Source organism: Megalobrama amblycephala, linkage group LG7 (assembly GCF_018812025.1).
Source record: "Megalobrama amblycephala isolate DHTTF-2021 linkage group LG7, ASM1881202v1, whole genome shotgun sequence".
Classification (NCBI taxonomy): Eukaryota; Metazoa; Chordata; class Actinopteri; order Cypriniformes; family Xenocyprididae; genus Megalobrama; species Megalobrama amblycephala.
Window position 1 is genome coordinate 23,827,483 of NC_063050.1, and position 19,009 is coordinate 23,846,491.

The 19,009-nt window shown below is 36.9% G+C and overlaps 1 protein-coding gene across 1 annotated transcript in view; it reads right to left on the reverse strand.

Moving 5' to 3' along the window:
- znf827 (zinc finger protein 827) overlaps positions 1-12,764 on the reverse strand; it is an 81,139-nt gene extending 68,375 nt beyond the window's left edge. Inside the window, exon 1 of the mRNA XM_048196661.1 lies at positions 12,345-12,764. Coding sequence (XP_048052618.1) covers positions 12,345-12,387 — 43 coding nt within the window. The 5' untranslated portion in view covers positions 12,388-12,764. The remainder of the gene's footprint in view (positions 1-12,344) is intronic.
- Positions 12,765-19,009: the final 6,245 nt, after the last annotated feature.

The window sequence follows — 19,009 nt, forward strand, 5'->3', positions numbered from 1 at the left end:
AACATTTAAGGAAATGTATTACCTCAAAACATTTGAGTTTTATTGAGTTTTACAATTAAGTTACATTGTACTTAAAGAAAAAAAGTACTTAATTACTTTAGAGTTACAGTTAGGGTTTGGTTTAGGGTTAGTTACTTGTAATTATGAATAATTTACTGTTATTACTATGTAAGTACAAGTACAAGTAGTAAGTGTTAAAATAGAGAAATTAGCATGCATCACTAAATATATAATATAAGACAATATTGATACATTTAAAAAATATTGTTACTGATAAATTGTGCATCTCTACTAAAAGCTACCATTACTGGCATGCAGCAACTCATTTTGACATGCACTCAAGAACTTTTAATAGACAGTGCTCTTTAAGGGTTACATAACAACATCAATGAAACTTAAAGGTGCCCTAGAACCAGTTTTTACAAGATGTAATATAAGTCTAAGGTGTCCCCTGAATGTGTCTGTGAAGTTTCAGCTCAAAATACCCCATAGATTGTCTATTTTGGGGCATCATTAACTATTCATGGATTCAGGCTGCGGCCGCTTTAAATCGCGCGCTCCATTCACAATCACAAATATCACTAAAAATATCATGTAATCATGGATCATGTCAGTTATTATCACTCCATCTGCCATTTTTCGCTACTGTTCTTGCTTGCTTACCTAGTCTGATGATTCAGCTGTGCACAGATCCAGACGTTAATACTGGCTGCCCTTGTCTAATGCCTTGAACATGGGCTGGCATATGCAAATATTGGGGTCATACATATTAATGATCCCGACTGTTACGTAACAGTCGGTGTTATGTTGAGATTTGCCTGTTCTTCGGAGGTCTTTTAAACAAATGAGATTTATATAAGAAGGAGGAAGCAATGGAGTTTGAAACTCACTGTATGTCATTTCCATGTACTGAACTCTTGTTATTCAACTATGCCAAGGTAAATTCAATTTTTGATTCTAGGGCACCTTTAAATTAATATTAAATTGAAGAATAAAAACAAAAAATTAAAGCCTCGTTTAACTTTGTACAAGACGTATATGGTTGAAATGACACTCTGACTTGCAGCTTATCCTTTTAATTTACCTTTGAAGGTACTTTCCCAGTGACAAGCTGTTATACCACTAAAGCTTGAATTTTTTCGCTATTTTTCAATGTACAAACCTGCAACCTTTCAATTGCCAACCCAGATTTTTAGCCACCAGGCTGTACCACCCATTCACATTTACATTTACATTCACGCTTTTATCTAGAGCTGCACCGATCGATCAGCCAGGGATCGGAATCGGCCGATTTGTCTCATGATCGGCCTGGATCAGTGATTGGCCGATCTGTCTCACTTCTTATTCCAATTCTGAGCCGATCCGTTTTGTTACCAGCGGCACAGGCAATCTTGGCGAGTATTCAGATAAACACAGTCAGTTTTGAATCGATAAATAGCTAAGAAAGTGAACCCATGTTGTGTGTAACAGTATTGGGTCCGCTGAACACCGTTCATAAACTCTTAAAGGGACAGCAGTCCAATATTCCTGCTGCTGTCTGTCATGTTAATCAAAGAACAAAAGACAAAGAAAATCACTTTCTGCTCTTGACTGAATACATTTTATAACTTTAATGGTAAGAAGTGATCTGTATTAATATTTACAAAAAAGACTACAGAAATTAAGGTAACCAATGTAAAATAACACTGAATTTCTGTAGTATTTCTTACCTGAATAAAAACCCAGTTAACCTGAAAAACTTAGTTTCATAGCTCTCTTTATTCTATTGCATTTATTTGAGCTGTTTATATTTTATTACTGACTTTTTTTTTTTTTTTTTTTTTTAATGAAAATAAAAATTAGCATTGAAGAAAAGTAGATTTTTGTTTGTATATGTTGTCAATTATAGTTCTTAGCAAGAAAATCGGGATCGGCAAAAATTGGTATCGGCAGATCACACTAACAAAAAAACGGAAATCGGCCAAGAAAATTGCAATCGGTGCATCTCTACTTTTATCCAAAGCGACTTACAAGTGAGGAATATAAGAAGCGATTTGTTGCGAAGTGGAAAATAGACACAAGAAGTGCTCACAATACAAGTTTCAAAAATTGCTTAGAGTAGCATAAGTTAGAATAGAGAGGGATTAAAGGAAGTAAAAGCATAGATTTTTTTTTCACTCAAAACATTAGCTTAGTGCATGTAACAAGCTTTAACAGTGAAAGAACAGGTACTACCTTAGCATCCCTCCAACATCCAGCTAAGGGTAGGCTCTCCAGACCAATAGTAAACAGCTCTCGACCTCATCATAACAACTAAACATGAATACCGGAGCTTTGCATCAAGGTCGGGAGTAATCAAACATACTGTGAAGTCATCTGCAAATGCGAAGGACATTTTTTACATGAGGGGCTGAGCAGGTCTCAGACACTCACCTACGTTTTAAGCCTTGTAAATCAGTGTAAGACATAGTGACAATAGCTTTCACAGAGATGACTTCACATCATGCATATAATATCTCGCCTTTGTAAAGCAGCCAAACACCTCTACACTTGCCGATGATATACCGTTTCCCTTGGAGGCTGTCAATACCTCAGGGTGCCACTACTCTGTGTCTGTTTCCTTCCTGGCACTTTTAATCTTCTCAGCTATAAAACAGTCCCGTCTCCAGAAAAACCTTTGGAGCACAGCTGCTAGTCTGATAGTTAAACTCATTAACATGCTTATGTTCTGTGCTGGACAGTGTAGTCTGTCTTACAGACATGACAGAGGTGAAGCTAGCCTTATGCTTGGAGAATACCAAAATTTCAAACCACACACTTTTCAAAGCACACTTTCTTGGGGATGGAAGAAAATAGAATTTGACAGAATTTCGAATATATATTAACATAATTTTCACGTTTAAAGTCTGCGTACTGATCCCGACAAGAATATAAATATAACAAGTTCCGTTTCGAAAATACATTGGTGTCCCAAAGTCTCTTGATGCTAATGATCACAACGATAGTAATTACCATAATTATTTTTGTTGTGTAATTACTATGATTATGATCACCACATAACTGTGAGAGTAAATTGTCAAGCTGAGCCAAAATTGGGATTTTTGGCAATACTTTGTTGGTATGGAATCAGCCTCCCCAATCACAACAAGAAAAGAAAAAAAGAAACAAAAACATCAAGTAGCCCCGACACAGCTGATTGGGATTGGAGACAATCTATTAAAGCTGAACACACTCAATAAAGGTGGCCAGTCCATTTCAAGGTAGAATACAAAGGTCCACTCCATTCTTCTTTACTTCACTTGGTATAAAAAACAAAAAAAAAACTAAAACCTCATAGCTTCAAGGAACTTCTAATCAAGAGCTCAAAATATTGCGGCAAAGTTAACCAAAATAATCAATGACTAAAAACAACAAAAAGCTGTTTATAGTCTGTTTGCGCTGTGATTCAAAATTAACAAATTGCACTTTATTTCTACTACACTTGGAGCACACATAGGGCGTAAGTTCAGCACAGTTCGCAGTACACTTCACACAAAATAATGAGAAATGTATTAAAGCTACTGTCAACGAAAATCAACATTGGCTTGGCTTTTTGGAAATGGCGAGCAGTTTTGTTTTTTAACTGCTAGAAGGCCAAAAGTTACATAGTGTACCTTTAAAATATGCAATATATTGATATTATTATTAGGGGTTAAACGGATCGTAGTTGATCCATGATTCGTACGGACCAGGTCTCACAGTTTGGCACGCATGTGATTCATAGAATAATTGCAAAGTTTAACCATCATAAAGTGAAAGTTTATCATTTGCATGTGATTTATCTTGCCAGTTTACAAATTCAAGCAATTTTAAACAATTCCAGCAAAAGAGGCAAAAGAGAACTCAATTCAGTACTCGCACAGTGTTTTCTGTGCGCATGGCCGCAAACACAGAGAGGTGCTTGAATGAACACATACATACAAAATGATGTCAAAATACCCATCTCGTCAAGTATTCTTGTAAACACAGTCGGTTTTGTCTTAAGTGAACGTAACCAGTTAAAGTCCCCCTGTAGTCAATAATTTTATACCTTAAAACTCATCTTTGATCAACAAAATTAAATATTTTAACGTTTTTACCTGTGAAAAAAAATTCTTCATGTCTTAAAATAGTTAGAATGTAACTCTACACCCTTGCTCCATTTAGTATGCACAGAACCATGAATATGCAAATTATGCAACAGTCCCGCCTCCACTCGATCACACGAGCTCAGAATACCTGATCCACATGGTCATCTTTACTGTAGTAAACGCTGCACAATGGCAAGTGGAAATACTGTGTAATTCAGCCATATATGTTCGAAACAGAAACTGATTCAGAAACGGAGTGAATTATACTTGCTCACCTACATGTCGATGTATTAGAATGGTAATACGTTTTATGTATCACTCTCTACAATGTCGGACACATAATGGTAATTAATGTGATTAGCCTTTTGCTTGACTATGTTATCAAACAGCTAATAATGTGTTGCTAGTGTTACACAAACCATGTTCCAGCTCACCATCTCAGTCTGCCTTCTAAAAATCAGTACCCTTAGAAACACTTTGAATGTCAGTGGAGTAGTTCATTATAACATCATTATATACATCATATACATAATTCTCCCGCTATATTGCTAAATGTACCCGATTATACCGGGATTTTTTATTTACCAGGATAACCTGACTTCTCGAGACTCCCCTGCTTCACAGCTTAGTTAATGATATGCTAAAGCCCGTCCCGCACATTGACGGGATTGGTTAAAACATATTTGTGACATAGAGAACAAGGGCAATTTCAAACCGTGTTTTGAAACTGTCTTTGGTTCATTGCAGTTTTACAGAGAAAAAAACTCAGCAATGCTGTTGACTTATGAATTTGTCTTAAAGCATAATAAAAACACCAAACAGACAAAAAACTTGATTAAAAACTTGATTTTCACCACAGGGGGTCTTTAAGAAAGAAATCGGATGTGTATCATTATATTGGATCCATGCATTCGGTTTTAAAGTGACAGCAGCCTATAAATACCTGATTAATCTATGTTCAATTTATACAGTAAACACCATGTGTTATTTTACATTTAGGCCTGATTATTACATTTCTGTACATGAATACTAGAGGCAGACCTTACTTTATTTGTAACTTTGTTATAATGTATTTATCTATGCTTGTATTCAGCAGGAAACGAGAGGTTATGGTTACACTTTATTTTAAGCTGTCCTTGTTACAGTGTAATTATACATTTAAGTACTGAGTAATATTAATTAACTATGTGTATTTACTATAGGGTTATGTTTAGGGTTAGGTTAGGTTTGTTGTAGAGTTAGTTGCATGTAATTATGCATAGTTATTACTATAGTAACTCCATGTAACGTGTAACGGACACTGTAAAATAAGTTGTTACCGAGGTTATATGCATCATGCTACAGACTTTATTTAGCAGTAGTTGAGAAAACAATCTGAATATGATTTTTTGACTAAATCATGCAGCCCTAGTCATCAGTTTTCTGTGGCTCTAGAATGATGAGGCATGTGGTGTTTACCGCTCAGGCAACTGGTGCTAAAAACATACCACAATGAGCAAAGATGGCAGCAAGCAGGTCCAGTATGGGGGGGTGGGGGTTGTCACATGCCAGCCGAACAGCAGCCATTCAGATGAATGGGAATACTAACGTATAGCTTTCTCCAGATATTATTGACCTCCTCCTTTCCGAGGCCTCCTCTAAGATATGACTATTCAAAACCAGTTTTTAAAAAATGACAGCGGCTTGCCTCTTCTCATTCCCTGTCAGCTGAACAGACTGCTCTTTGATTCTGCCCAGTAAGCCTCATCTCATCTTAAGACAGACCCAGAGTACTGACTCATAAATCAAATCACAGTTTGGCATAGCTCTGCAGCCCGGGCCTGCGTCAGACCTGTCTGTTCGATCCCTCGTGCGGTGTGGCCCAGTGTTAGCAGCCTGTTAAAGGTCTGTCCTGGAGGGGATGGATGCACTTGTGTGGTAGAACAACACAGGAAAGTGCCTGGAGCTCTCCAGCAGCTCCCCCCACCCTTTCCCCAGCTGAACCAGCGAGCTGTTCCTTATGAACCACTGCCAACAGAATGCCTGCTATGAGCTGGTTATTACTCAGTGCTGGGCCGCCACTAGCCAAAGGGCTGCTCTCCGAGCTGTAGATCTCCATGTTGTGACTTGTCAACATGCAGAAAATCGTTACCCAGCTCAGGCACTTTTATTCCACATGGGCTCTGATTGAGACTTGGGTGGGTAAAACATTGTGTTCGGAACTTCAGAGTCTACAGTGCTTCATGTACCATACAGACAAAAGGTGTGTCCCATTATGGAAAAAAATATTACCAAGTGAGCATGGGCTTAGAAAAATAGATGGGCAGGTTCAGGATAAAAAGACAAGAATATTTTTTTCTGCTTCATGCGCTACCAATGTTTTCACTGATGCATTTACAAATTTTTACATTTTAAATTTAAATTTTGAATGTAAATGTTTAAAGGTGCCCTAGAATTAAAAATTGAATTAACCTCGGCATAGTTAAATAACAAGAGTTCAGTACATGGAAATGGCATACAGTGAGTCTCACACCATTGTTTCCTCCTTCTTATATAAATCTCATTTGAGCAATAATAACTGACATGATCCATGATATCATGATATTTTTAGTGATATTTGTAAATCATCTTTCTAAATGTTTCGTTAGCATGTTGCTAATGTAATGTTAAATGTGGTTAAAGTTACCATCGTTTCTTACTGTATTCACGGAGACAAGACTGTCGTCATTTTCATTTTTCCCTCAGTCTGCAGTCTGTATAATTCATAAACTTCATTCTTTATAAATCTCTCCAACAGTGTGTAATGTTAGCTTTAGCCACGGAGCACTACCAAACTCATTCAGAATCAAATGTAAACATCCAAATAAATACCATACCTACGTGATTAGACATGCTGCATGACGAACATCTTGTAAAGGTCCATTTTGAGGGTTATATTAGCTGTGTAAACTGTGTTTATGCTGTTCAAGGCAAGCGCGAGCTCCGGGGGAGGGGGAGCACGAGAATTAAAGGGGCCGCACCCTGAATCGGCACATATTTAATGATGCCCCAAAATAGGCAGTTAAAAAAATGAATTAAAAAAAATCTATGGGGTATTTTGAGCTGAAACTTCACAGACACATTCAGGGGACACCTTAGACTTATATTACATCTTTTAAAAAGACGTTCTACGTCACCTTTAAACTTACACTAATTATTCAAAAGTTGGGTTTCAAAAATATATTTTTGAAAAATGATCTTGTGCACACCAATGATGCATTTATTTGATCAAAAATACAGAAATTTTGATTAAAAATACAATCTTTCATATTTTATATTTTAGATTTTATTACTTTCATATACTTTTCATATTTTAAAATATCATTTATTCCTGTGATGGCAAAGCTGAATTTTCAGCATCCACTCCAGTCTTCAGTGTCACATGATGCTTCAGAAATCTTTCTAATATGATGATTTGTTGCTCACAAACATTTCTTATTATCATCAAAAATGGTTGTGCTGCTTAATATTTTTGTGGAAACCGTGACATATATTTTTTCAGGATACTTTAATGAATATAAAGTTTAAAATAAAAGCACTGATTTGAAATTGAATTTTTGTAACAATGTAAAAGTCTTTAATATCACTTTTGATCAACTAAATGCATCCTTGCTGAATAAAAGTGTTAATTTATTTTTTTTAAAAAAGTCTTACTGACCCCAGTTTTTTTAACGGCATGCTAGTTAAAACACACACACACACACACACACACACACACACACACAAAAAGAATTAAAATATCTGATTTTTAATAAAGATTTTAATTTTTCTTTTTAAATTATTTTTAAAGCTGCAGTCCATAAGTTCTGCCTTTGTCGCCATCTCTGTTCGAAACCTGCAATTGCAGTTATTTGCAGAATTATCATCTTTACGTGGGTTGTGCATTGACATGGCTCCTTACGCGGATGAATCTAATGTTTTGAGGAGAATGTGTGACTGTCAGTCACCGCACCGGTGGATACTGTACAGGTACTTCGGAATCACAGATTGTAGTCTTGGAAGTTTGACCAAAATAAGAATTTTCACCAGAGAATGTCATCTGAACAAGTAAGTAACAAATCTGCCACTTTTGTTCTGACCAACTAAAAAAACATTACAATAAATCGCGCTACCAATGGTGATGATCGCTTAGCTCATATCACATCAAACAGTGCAAATTATTATTATTGTTATACACTACTCAAAATGTTAATGTCAACAACATCAGCATTGCATGTATTTAGTGTGTATTAGCGTTACCTGTAGATTTCAATTTCTGTACAGTCTAATCTCTAATTGTCCATTTGTCATACCATACAATCCGCCATCAAAATGATACGTTTAATTATTCCAGCTGCTGTGAGATAAGGCGGCATGCTCGAATTTCCCGTGGAAACCTACCAGTACCACCCGAATTAGAAAACATTATTACACGCTTACCGTTGTGAATTGGGCTAATGTACGGAGATATGTACTTGATTTTGGGTCATTTTTAACCAGAAAAAGTTATGGACAGCAGCTTTAAATATTATACATTTTTCACACACACAGGTTTGTTTTGCTATCAAAGTGAGGACATAGGCGTAGTGGTTTTTATACAGTACAAACTGTACATTCTGTCCCCCTACACTACCCCTACTCCTAAACCTACCCATCACAGAAAACATTCTGCATTTTTACATTTTTAACATTGTTTAGTATGTTTTTAAAGCTATTTTAAATATGAGGACTCATGAAATGTCCTCATATTTCATGTTTACGTCATAATACCAGTGTAATACCCATGTCATTATACAAATTTGTGTCCTCATAAATCACAAAAACGCACACATACATATGAAAATATTACTGAGTGGCTTCTAATTTAAAATCTATCCTTACTGATGCTATCAAGGCTATCCAAGTCATTCTTATAATGTTGTCAAAACCTTGTCAAAGCAAAAAAGAAAACGAAAAAAAGGAAAAAAGTAAGATATAGCTCTAACCCAATAAAGCAAGTGATCATTCAATAGAGCAAGTGATCATTCCCATCATTACTATTGAGCTTTGAGCTTGGTTTCAAGACCATTTGTCTGTTGGCTCTCAAAAAATGTAAAATGCTATCACAGGCGAAACCAGGTTACTTTGTGGCTGGTCATTTGCAAGATTTGCAAATTCTTTAATAATACATTACACATGAATCTCCCACTTGATGAGCCTAGTCCGTTACAATCATCGAGCCGAGTACAAGAATTGTCTTAATTATGTCACCACAGTGCCTTTGACTGAGCACTCACAGCTAGACTACACCTGTGATGAAAGCCAGGCGATCCAGCTAGCCAAATTAATCTAAATGTTCTGGTTCAGTATGCCTGGCTGAAGCCCCTTTCTGTATAAGCACTTGTTCAGGAGAGCATCCACCACCCTTCCCCTGCCCTTTAATTCATTTCTGAGAGGAAAGCCTGTGTATCATTATTCGCTTGAGCTCAAATGGGCAGACACCGGTGAGAGAGTCTGATCAAGTTGGTGGGGCAGGGGGAAGAAAGAAGAGGAGGAGGAGAAGGAGGGGGTATTCTTGGCAGATTTTCCCTACAAATCAGATGCCAAGAGCGAAATGGAAACCTCCCCTCATTTTCCTTTCCCCTTAATCCAATGTTTTCAAGCCCAGGCCCAGCCAAGGTCATTATAATCATAGATGAGTGGAAAGGAGCCAGTGACCCACCATTACGGTAAGGTGGAGAGCCACCCAGTCGCACACACTCTGCCATCGGTCTGTAATGGAGAGCTGAAATCCGTGCAATGCTCCAATTCCTCCATTTGCAAATGCAGATAACCTTAAAGATCATGTGTGTATAATGGAAATGGCCGGCTCCCATAGGGAGACATTTTAGCTGATGGCAAAGGTCAGGGTGAAAGAATGATACGGGCTATATACTTGCACAAAATGGAAGCCTGCGAGTAAGACAAAGAACAGCAGAAAAGGAGAAAAAGAGGTAACCTCAGTCGACCTCTACCACCTCGGAGTGGAAATCCGACGAAAACTGCTTAACGAGGCAGGAGCGTTTTAACCTAGGCTCCCTTCTCGCGATTAATTTACAGGAAGTTTGGTGAACTGTGACCTGCAGTTTGAACAAAATATACGAATTCTGGAAAAAGGAGTGTGCATCAGTGTTATAAAGGCCATGGTTTTGTAATCCCAGTGGTTTTCATTGTAGCACTAAAGCCAAAGGTCATATTTAACTGTCAAGAAGATCATCTGACTGTATCAAGGCCTTAATGCCCTCTTGCAAGTCTTGACCCCTGCACATTATGACGCAAACTGTCCTGAACTCAGCTATGTATTCTTAAGAAAGGGAAGTGAAAGATACACTTGGAAAAAGGATATGTCATAGCCTTTACATAGAAACGCTCAGAGAAAAGAAAAACACCAGATGCCAGGCACAAAACTTTTTGAAAGAGCAAACAAGCAGTTTCAGCACAACAATTCCACTGTCCTGGACTCGTATTTTTAACTTTTTAAGGCAGACAGTGTATAGTAATCATGAGCAAATGGGATAAATTTAGTCCTAGTCATACGCCTCTCCGCTCACAGGTGTTAAATCACAATGAACGCAAACAGAAAGTAATGAAATGTGACATCACTCCTCCGTGGATGAATGAGAGGGCTGCGTGGGGCGCCACCAAACTTCAGATGAGCTTTTGCTGAGTGGGTGATTTTGATACGGCATTAATCAGCAGTGGGACAAATGGCAATATATAATGTAGTTCATAAACATTGATGACTGAGAGATTATGGTATGAAAAGAAAAGCAGCAATTATTATAATACATTAGGTTTATATATACGAGTTTCAAATAGGAACAAACTTTTTTTTTTTTTTTTTTTTTAATAATTTCATAAAACATAACTGCCAAGTACATTTTGTTACACTGTGAAGTGTGTGAAGTAATTCACTAAAACCACACACACACACACACACACACACACACACAAAAGTTTACTTTGATTTTATTTTAAGTCAAATCAAAGTAGGTCTAAAGTAATAACTTTTGAATTTAACTACTGGTAAAGAAAATCGAGCTAAGCTCTTAAAACCTAGCAGAAACGAGTTAAATGAATGTAAACAAACACGTTATGGCATTAAGAAGAAAGCATTTTACAATGCAAATACAAGCAGAACATTCCAGAGAGCAAAAAGAAATGATCTCTGACTTTCAAAAAAGTCCCAAAAGGCGCCGTTTCGCTGGTGAATGGCACCACACATAGAGATGCATTATGAGCGCTTGCTTTCGTGCACTTAAAGCGCCACCGTGCCACATTTCGCCAATTCCTCTGATCGATGTTTTCCACACTCTACATCATGTCCCCTCTAGCGGCCGGCACACGCAACTACAGCCGTTATTAGCGAGCTGATAAAAGCACAATGTTAACATCCAGCTACACAGGGTCAAATGAACAAATATCGCGATTAGTAATTCCAAGCGCAACCCGTGCAAAGCAGCGGAAGCCGCAACATTTCCGTCGAAGCGAGAGAAAAAACGCGTTCTCGCCTTTGTGCGTTATTGATCGCAGATTGTCTGCAATGAATGGCTGCATGAGGAAGGAAAAAACCCTGAACTTCAGGTGACCGACCATGGCTTTGACACAGGCAGCCTGCAGACATGAACCCCACTGAACTGGGAGGGGTGGAAGAAAATACCTCAGCTTAAAAAAATCTCGCTCGACAAACGAAAGAAAAAAGTCGCGCACACACACACTCACACATACGACCGCGGAAGGCGGAAAGTTGTACGAGCGTGTTTTAGGGCGCATTTTTAAGTTGCGGGCTGCTGCTAGATAGCGCTGGAGCTAAGTAAAGGCAGGGGCACGGATGGAAGGCTGAGTCTGGCTCTCAGTCTGATCCGACTGACCCTTCATTTTATTGCGGCCAGATCCTCAGATCCTCCCCTTTCCCTTCCGCGCGTCTCTGCCTCGCTCGCACGGACACATATAAGAAAAGACGCGCGACCATAAGCGCCAAATAAGCAGCGATAACGCGAGCTTTACTGGCCGCAACCTTTAGGCGGAACGGGACCTTTATCGATTATCTGCAATTAAAGGCACCGCTAGTGCGCTCGCTCCGCTAGCCCCCTCATCGCCAACATGGCTGCCTAGCACAGACCTAAAAAAGGAGAAATAACCTCCGCCGTGCCTTTGTCTGTTTCACCTCTTTAACCCTAAACTACTGCGCAAAACACACGGAGACGCGCTAAAATCGCGCCGAACAAGAAAACGACTTACGTGAAGGCAGGCGCTTGGGTTGCTCCTGTTTCCTCCTTGGCATTTTCCCCCTTTTATCACATTCTCCTTCTTGTTTAGGGATAAGAAGAAAAAAGGTCTTTTCCCATTGAAATTTAGCGAGGGAGCCTGATGGCAGGGACTTGTCGTGCACCTGGCTGTCCTCGGTTAAGTGTATTGTTGGGAACAGGGAAGAGTAGAGGAGGAGGTGCTGTTGTTGTTGCCGTGTCTTGACTATGGCTGCTCTCTGTAAGTGTGTGTCTCCGAGCCCCTAACTAACACTAATGCAGGGATCAAAGGGCAGCAACAGCAGAGCACACACACACACACACACACACTCACACACACTCGCGCGCACACGCACACACACACACTCACTCACTCACTCACTCAGAGAGAGGAGCTCGCCCGACACAGCGACGAGAAAGGGACAAGGTGCCCCCAAGCTTTCAGGGTGTATACTTGACTGACCGCGGATTTTTTTTATAAATTCATATATAAAATGGATTATGGATGATAAATATTTAAATGGATTGAAAAAAATATTCTACACACAAAAAAACGTTTTTTTCAACATAATGTAGCTAATAATATAATAAATAATAAAATTAATAAACATTTTTATTTTTTTTCATAAATTAATTTTATAAACGTTTCAATGAATCTGAGTTTACAGAAACCCCCAAATCTGAACAATTCGTTTTAAGTTTAATGTAGTGCTACACATTTAAATGTTTGATTTACAGTAACACTTTACAGTACGGATCAGTTTGTTAACATTAGTATTAGTTATCGTGAACTAGCAATGGTAAATCCTTCTATTGCCATTATTCTTGTTCATTTACTTTTTTTAACACTTACATTTACTAAAAGTTGTTTATATTATTATTTAATGGTGCTGATTTAACATAAACTAACAGTGAACAGTTTGATTTTCATTAAAAAACATTCACAATGATTAACAAATACTGTAACAAATGCATTGCCCATTGTTATTAATGCATTAATTAATGTGAAATAATAGGACCTTATTGTAAAGTGTTAGAAAATTTACAGTTAATTATCATATTTTCCCATTTTAAGATTTGTATATATTATTATTATTATTATTATTATTATTATAGTATCATACTTTTATTTATAAATGATAAAAGTTCTGGCTAGCAGTTGAATTATAACAAATACTGTAACAAAAATTGTATTATGTATTGTTAGTACATGTTAGTTATGCATTAACTAACATTTAATAATATGACCTTATTATAAAGCAAATTACCAAATTTGCAATTAATAATATTTTCTAATTTTAGATTATTAAAAATATATATATTATTATGTTATCATCATCATCATCATACATTTATTTATACATTTTAAATATCTTGGCTAGCATTTAAATTATAACAAATTTGATTGCCCATGTTTAGTCAATGCATTAACATTAACTAATGGGATGTTATTGTTATGTGTTATTAAATTTACAATTAATTATTATAATTTTTTATTTAAGATTTTTTATATTATTATTTGTATTATGTTATCATTACACTGTTATCTATAAATGTTAAATGTCCTGGTTAGCAGTTGAATTATATACTGAATCTGAGTTTCTGTACAGTTAATTTGGTAATAAATATGTTATTCATAATATAGGAATGTCATTTTTTTTGTCTTGTAAGCGGCAAAAGTCTATAAAATAATGCAAATGAAAGGTTAAATGTAGATTTTTTTTTTTTCATTACTCTTTATTGTATGCTAACTTGATTAAAAACCAGACCCCCCTCCATCCCACACACACACACACATACACACACACACAATATTCTGTTCTATGCATAGCACTGAAGCAGCCGGCTGTTCCCCACTCAGGGCTGGACTCCAGCAGGCTGCATGCTGTTGGACAAGTTCGTTCTTTCACACCTCTTTGGTGTTAGGAGGACTGTATCCTCCCTCATGCCATGCTGCCATCCTCCTCACAACCATCCACACGTGCAGCTCGTTACTGTGGCAATTAGCACAGGCCCAAATTAGCCCACTTCGCCTCTGCACAGGTGACTGACACACACTTTGTAGCTCGCTCATTAGAATATGGCTGCCTCGCCATTCCTCTGCCTCATTGTCACCCCTTAAAGTCCACGGAGAGGCTGTTGAACTGTAAACTTTTGGACCTTGGTGGTAGTGTTTATGTGTTTTATCATAGTAAAAGTGATAGGAGTCCAATTCTTTGCATTTAGATCTCTATATTTGCTGGTCCAACTCATTCCCATTTTGAACTATAGCATATTTTATGTGTAATTTTATGAAACACATTTTATGGTAATCATACAAAATCTCCCCTGCGTGTGTGTGCGCTGCTTGTTATTGTTTAAGATTAGTTTAGTCTCCATGGCGAGGTCACGGTCTGTTCTGTAACCCCGCCGATGCCAGGCAGCTGAGGTAATGCGTGCAAGCAGACAATCTGCTGATAGTAGTCATGGCAACAGCAGCATGACCTCACACTTGGTAGCAACCTAAAGGTCACCTAACAGACATCATGTTTTGATGGGCACTGTATCAACTGAACCTGACAATGACAAACATCTGTGAAAGAAAGGAGACCATTTCCATTGACATATCTGTTTCCATTTGATACTTTAACCCTTTCCTTCACATTGCAGCATTGCTTTACAAATTACCTAGAGACCTCAATTTATTCCATGAGTGAAAACAGCATTTATGTGCAACACTTTCATAGGTTATAATGTTACGTTGTGTCACATTTATCTGTGGTGCAGTTTATGGCATATGAAAAATACTATTTTGCTATTAAACATTCAAAATTACTTATATATTATAGTTAGCCTCAGACTGTCCATCTAATTATATTTTTTGTACGATATTGATAAGTATGATTGTTCTGCTGGTCTTTGAAAGCAACTCGTTTTGTCTGTTGGCATTATTACTACTTATTAAAATGGCTCCCCTGCAGCAGTGCAGGCTGTTAGCGAGCTAAATGAATTTCAGGTGCTTCAGTAGCGGATAAAGGAGGTTGGATAAAGAGGTATATCTCTCCCCGAGGCCAAGCATAGTGGTGTGGGTTACCTCTTTTTCAACTCGTTGCTGCCTCTTCCTCTTTGTTAGGATGTTGCGAGATTGTGTTAGGAACACTGAGTGAAGCAGGTCATTAGAGGACTAGTGACATGACAGGATTGTGTGACGAGTGAGAGAGGAAGCTTGAATAACAGAGCTCGAATATTGTAAATATCACTTTTTCTTAACCCTCTGCCCTGCATATACAGCACATACTTATGATGCCGTAAAATAAGTGTTACTTTAAGCATTTCACCTTATTGTAATCATTGTATATTTTTAAATGTGATGACCTGTGTTTAATGGCAGCAGGGACATTTTTGCACCATTAGAAGGTGTTAATTTAAACCTTAGTCGATAAACATAATGAAACAATACTGGATTTGATCACTCAGTCCCAGCTAACAAAAATATGTTCTAAGAACATTTAGCTAATGTTCCAATTATAGTCCATATGTGGTAAAAATCAAGTTTTTAATGTTGTTTATACAGTATGTCTATGTGGTGTTTTTAATATGCTTTAAGACAAACCATGTGCAAATTCATAAGTCAGCACAATTGCTTAGAGACAGTTTCAAAAATGTGGTTTGAAATCGCTGGTGTCTGTGACATCACAAACTACATTGTAACCAATCACGTCAACATAACGGCAGGCTTTAGCATATCATTAACTGACTGCACAAGGGAGTCTCAAAGGAAGCCAGGTTATCCCGGTATATTTTTCTGTTGATATTGAAAAATCGGGTAGATTTAGCAATATAGCGGGTGTTTTACGATGTTATGATGAACTATCCGCTTGTTAAGTCGTGACGTAAGGAACGCCGCTTCCGGGTCCAACCCTCTACTCGTTTCACTTGAGAATGCCATCGACGGCCATTTATGAGTGCTATTTATTCATTTTAAACATCAATCATTTAAAAAAAGTTAAACATTTTAAATACTTACAGTGTACACAACAGTCCATGCTCACAGCGTCACAGATATTAATATTTTAACGATTTATAAAAGATGAATCATTGTCTGGCCATCTGGAATTTTGGTATGGAGATAAAGGTTATAATTATATATTTTTTGTAGTATTACACCACATCGTGTATGTACATTAGCATCATTTGTTGTTTTCTTGTGGTATGGGATAGAGCGTTAGGACCCGAAAGCGCTGCCGCGTGACGTCAGACTTAACAACCGGATATGCCTTTCTTCACTGACGTTCTAAGTTGTTCAAAGTGTTCCTAAGGATGCTGATTTTTAGAATGCAGCTGTCTGACTCTGAGATGGCGAATGGGAACATTGTTTGTGTAACATTAGCAACACATTATTAGCTGCTTGATAACATAGTCAAGCAAAAGGCGACTCATATTAATTACCGTTATGTGTCCGACATTGGAAAAACCGATACCATTGTGCAGCATTTACCTCAGTAAGTTGACCGAGTGGATCTCTGTGTGTGATTGGAGGTGGGTCTAATTAGCATATTCATAGATCCGCGTATACTAAATGAAGCAAGGCTGTAGAGTTACATTCAAGCTATTTTAAGGTATGAGGAATTTTTTTTTCACAAGAAAACATGTTTAACCCTCTACCGCATAGTGTTGCCATATGGCAACATACACTTTGTGTTCATTTCCTTGCCACTGTCTCTTTAACAGAACATTCTCGTTTTTTTTTGTTGGTAAGAAAAGACCTTAGTTTAGCTAATGATGTGCTTTCGTTAAGTCACATGACATGCAATTTTTTTCTGTGGCGAGATTTTCTGACAGACTGCCGTCTCTTGTATGTAGTTGCTGAAAGCAAATTAAAACGTCAGTAACAAACAAGGACCCACCCATGTCACATTCACAAAAATTTTTTTAACATCATCTCAGGTAATTTATGAGAACATATTCACCACTCAAAAAAGTTTTTATGAAATTAGTTTTTGGTAAATCGATAAAATGTCTGTGTTGCCATATGGCAACACTGCGCAATAATGGAATGGCATTATTATAATAGGTTAGATAGCTAGCAAAGGCCAGCTGCAGTCTGTTAAGCTGTAATAATAACAACATTAATGCTAGTGATATAATGTTGATATCAAGGACTGCCATGACATTTGTATTATGGATTAAATCAACATCGGAGACCTGCCACCACAGCCAGTATACTGGCCCAGACCTACCACTGGCCTACAATAGTGTCTCAAAAAGGCAGGTGCAAGTGGCTGTAAGTGTATTGTTAGGGTGAAGTGCACCAAATGTGATGTGTACATGTGTCTCACCTCTGAAAAAAAATGCTTTTTAAAGTTTCGTACAGAAAAAAGGTGAAGTTTCAAGGATTTTGGGGGATTTATGTTCATAACCTTCCTCTCATAAGATTGCGTAATGTTGAATTTTCATGAACTACAATATTTTTGGTTTTATGTCAATGTTTTATGATACATGATGAACAGTATTAGATTTGTTTTTAACATTTGCAATTTAAATAATATTCACGAAAAACGTAATGAAATTCAAAGAATATAAAGCATTATTCAGCAAAAGAGAATGGAATAAATAAAAGCACAAGATGTTGGATAATAAGTATAAGGTGTTGTTTATATTTACTGATAAAGCTTATAATAGCACCAATTTATTCAATACAAACAACATTTCTGAGGAAAAATATTAACTATATACACTTACACTTATTTTAAGTTATTTCCACTATTGCGCGTTGTTGCCATATGGCAACATATCATAAAGTACCTTAAAATAATATTTTTTTCCAATTTTTTTTTTTTTACAGCACTTCAAGTTAAGCCATTCTAAGAAAAGAAAAAGAGTCAAATATTTTTTTATATAAATTTATCATAATGCTTGCGGTAGAGGGTTAAATATATAATTTTGGTGTTTTAAGGGATAAAATTATTGACTACAGGGGGACTTTAAGTTTACAAACATTATTTCTGAATGTCTAATTAATTCTATAATGTCTATTTATTTTTTTTCCCCTGCTGATGTGAATGTTAGTAATGTAAAAAAAAAAAAGGTTAGACTAACTTCCAACTAAAATGTTTCAGAAAAATGTTCCATGAATGATGCACAACATTTTTGTGCTAATGTATTGGTAAAGTTATTAACGAACCAGATAATTTTGAACTTTGTTCTATTAATGTTACTGAAAGAACGTTTGATCACAACCTTGACAGAATGTTAGCCAAATTACTGAGAAAATATATGTAAAACTCAGCTTTACAGATTTTATTAAGTAAACAAAGTGCAAGTTCAAATAAACTTGATCATTTTTAATATGGAAAAAAAACATTTGATAATATTTTGATAATTTACTATGTGTTCATTAACAGTATGCAAATGAAAGGTGCAGTCACATTAGTGAAATATGCGTAAAAAGGTAAATTTTCTACTGTTACGAGTGTAGCAATATATGAACTACAGCTTACACAGAAGTCACTTTCAAACCAAACAGCTGTCTTGTGCTTAATGCAAGGAATTCATGTGAACCTGTTGTGAAATTTGCGCGTGTAAATCTTTTGCCCTCAAGCAATATTAGCGAAATGTCTGGATTTTGCCCATGAAAAGTCGCCGAACAATGGTAAATGTGACCAGAACTTAAGGCACGAC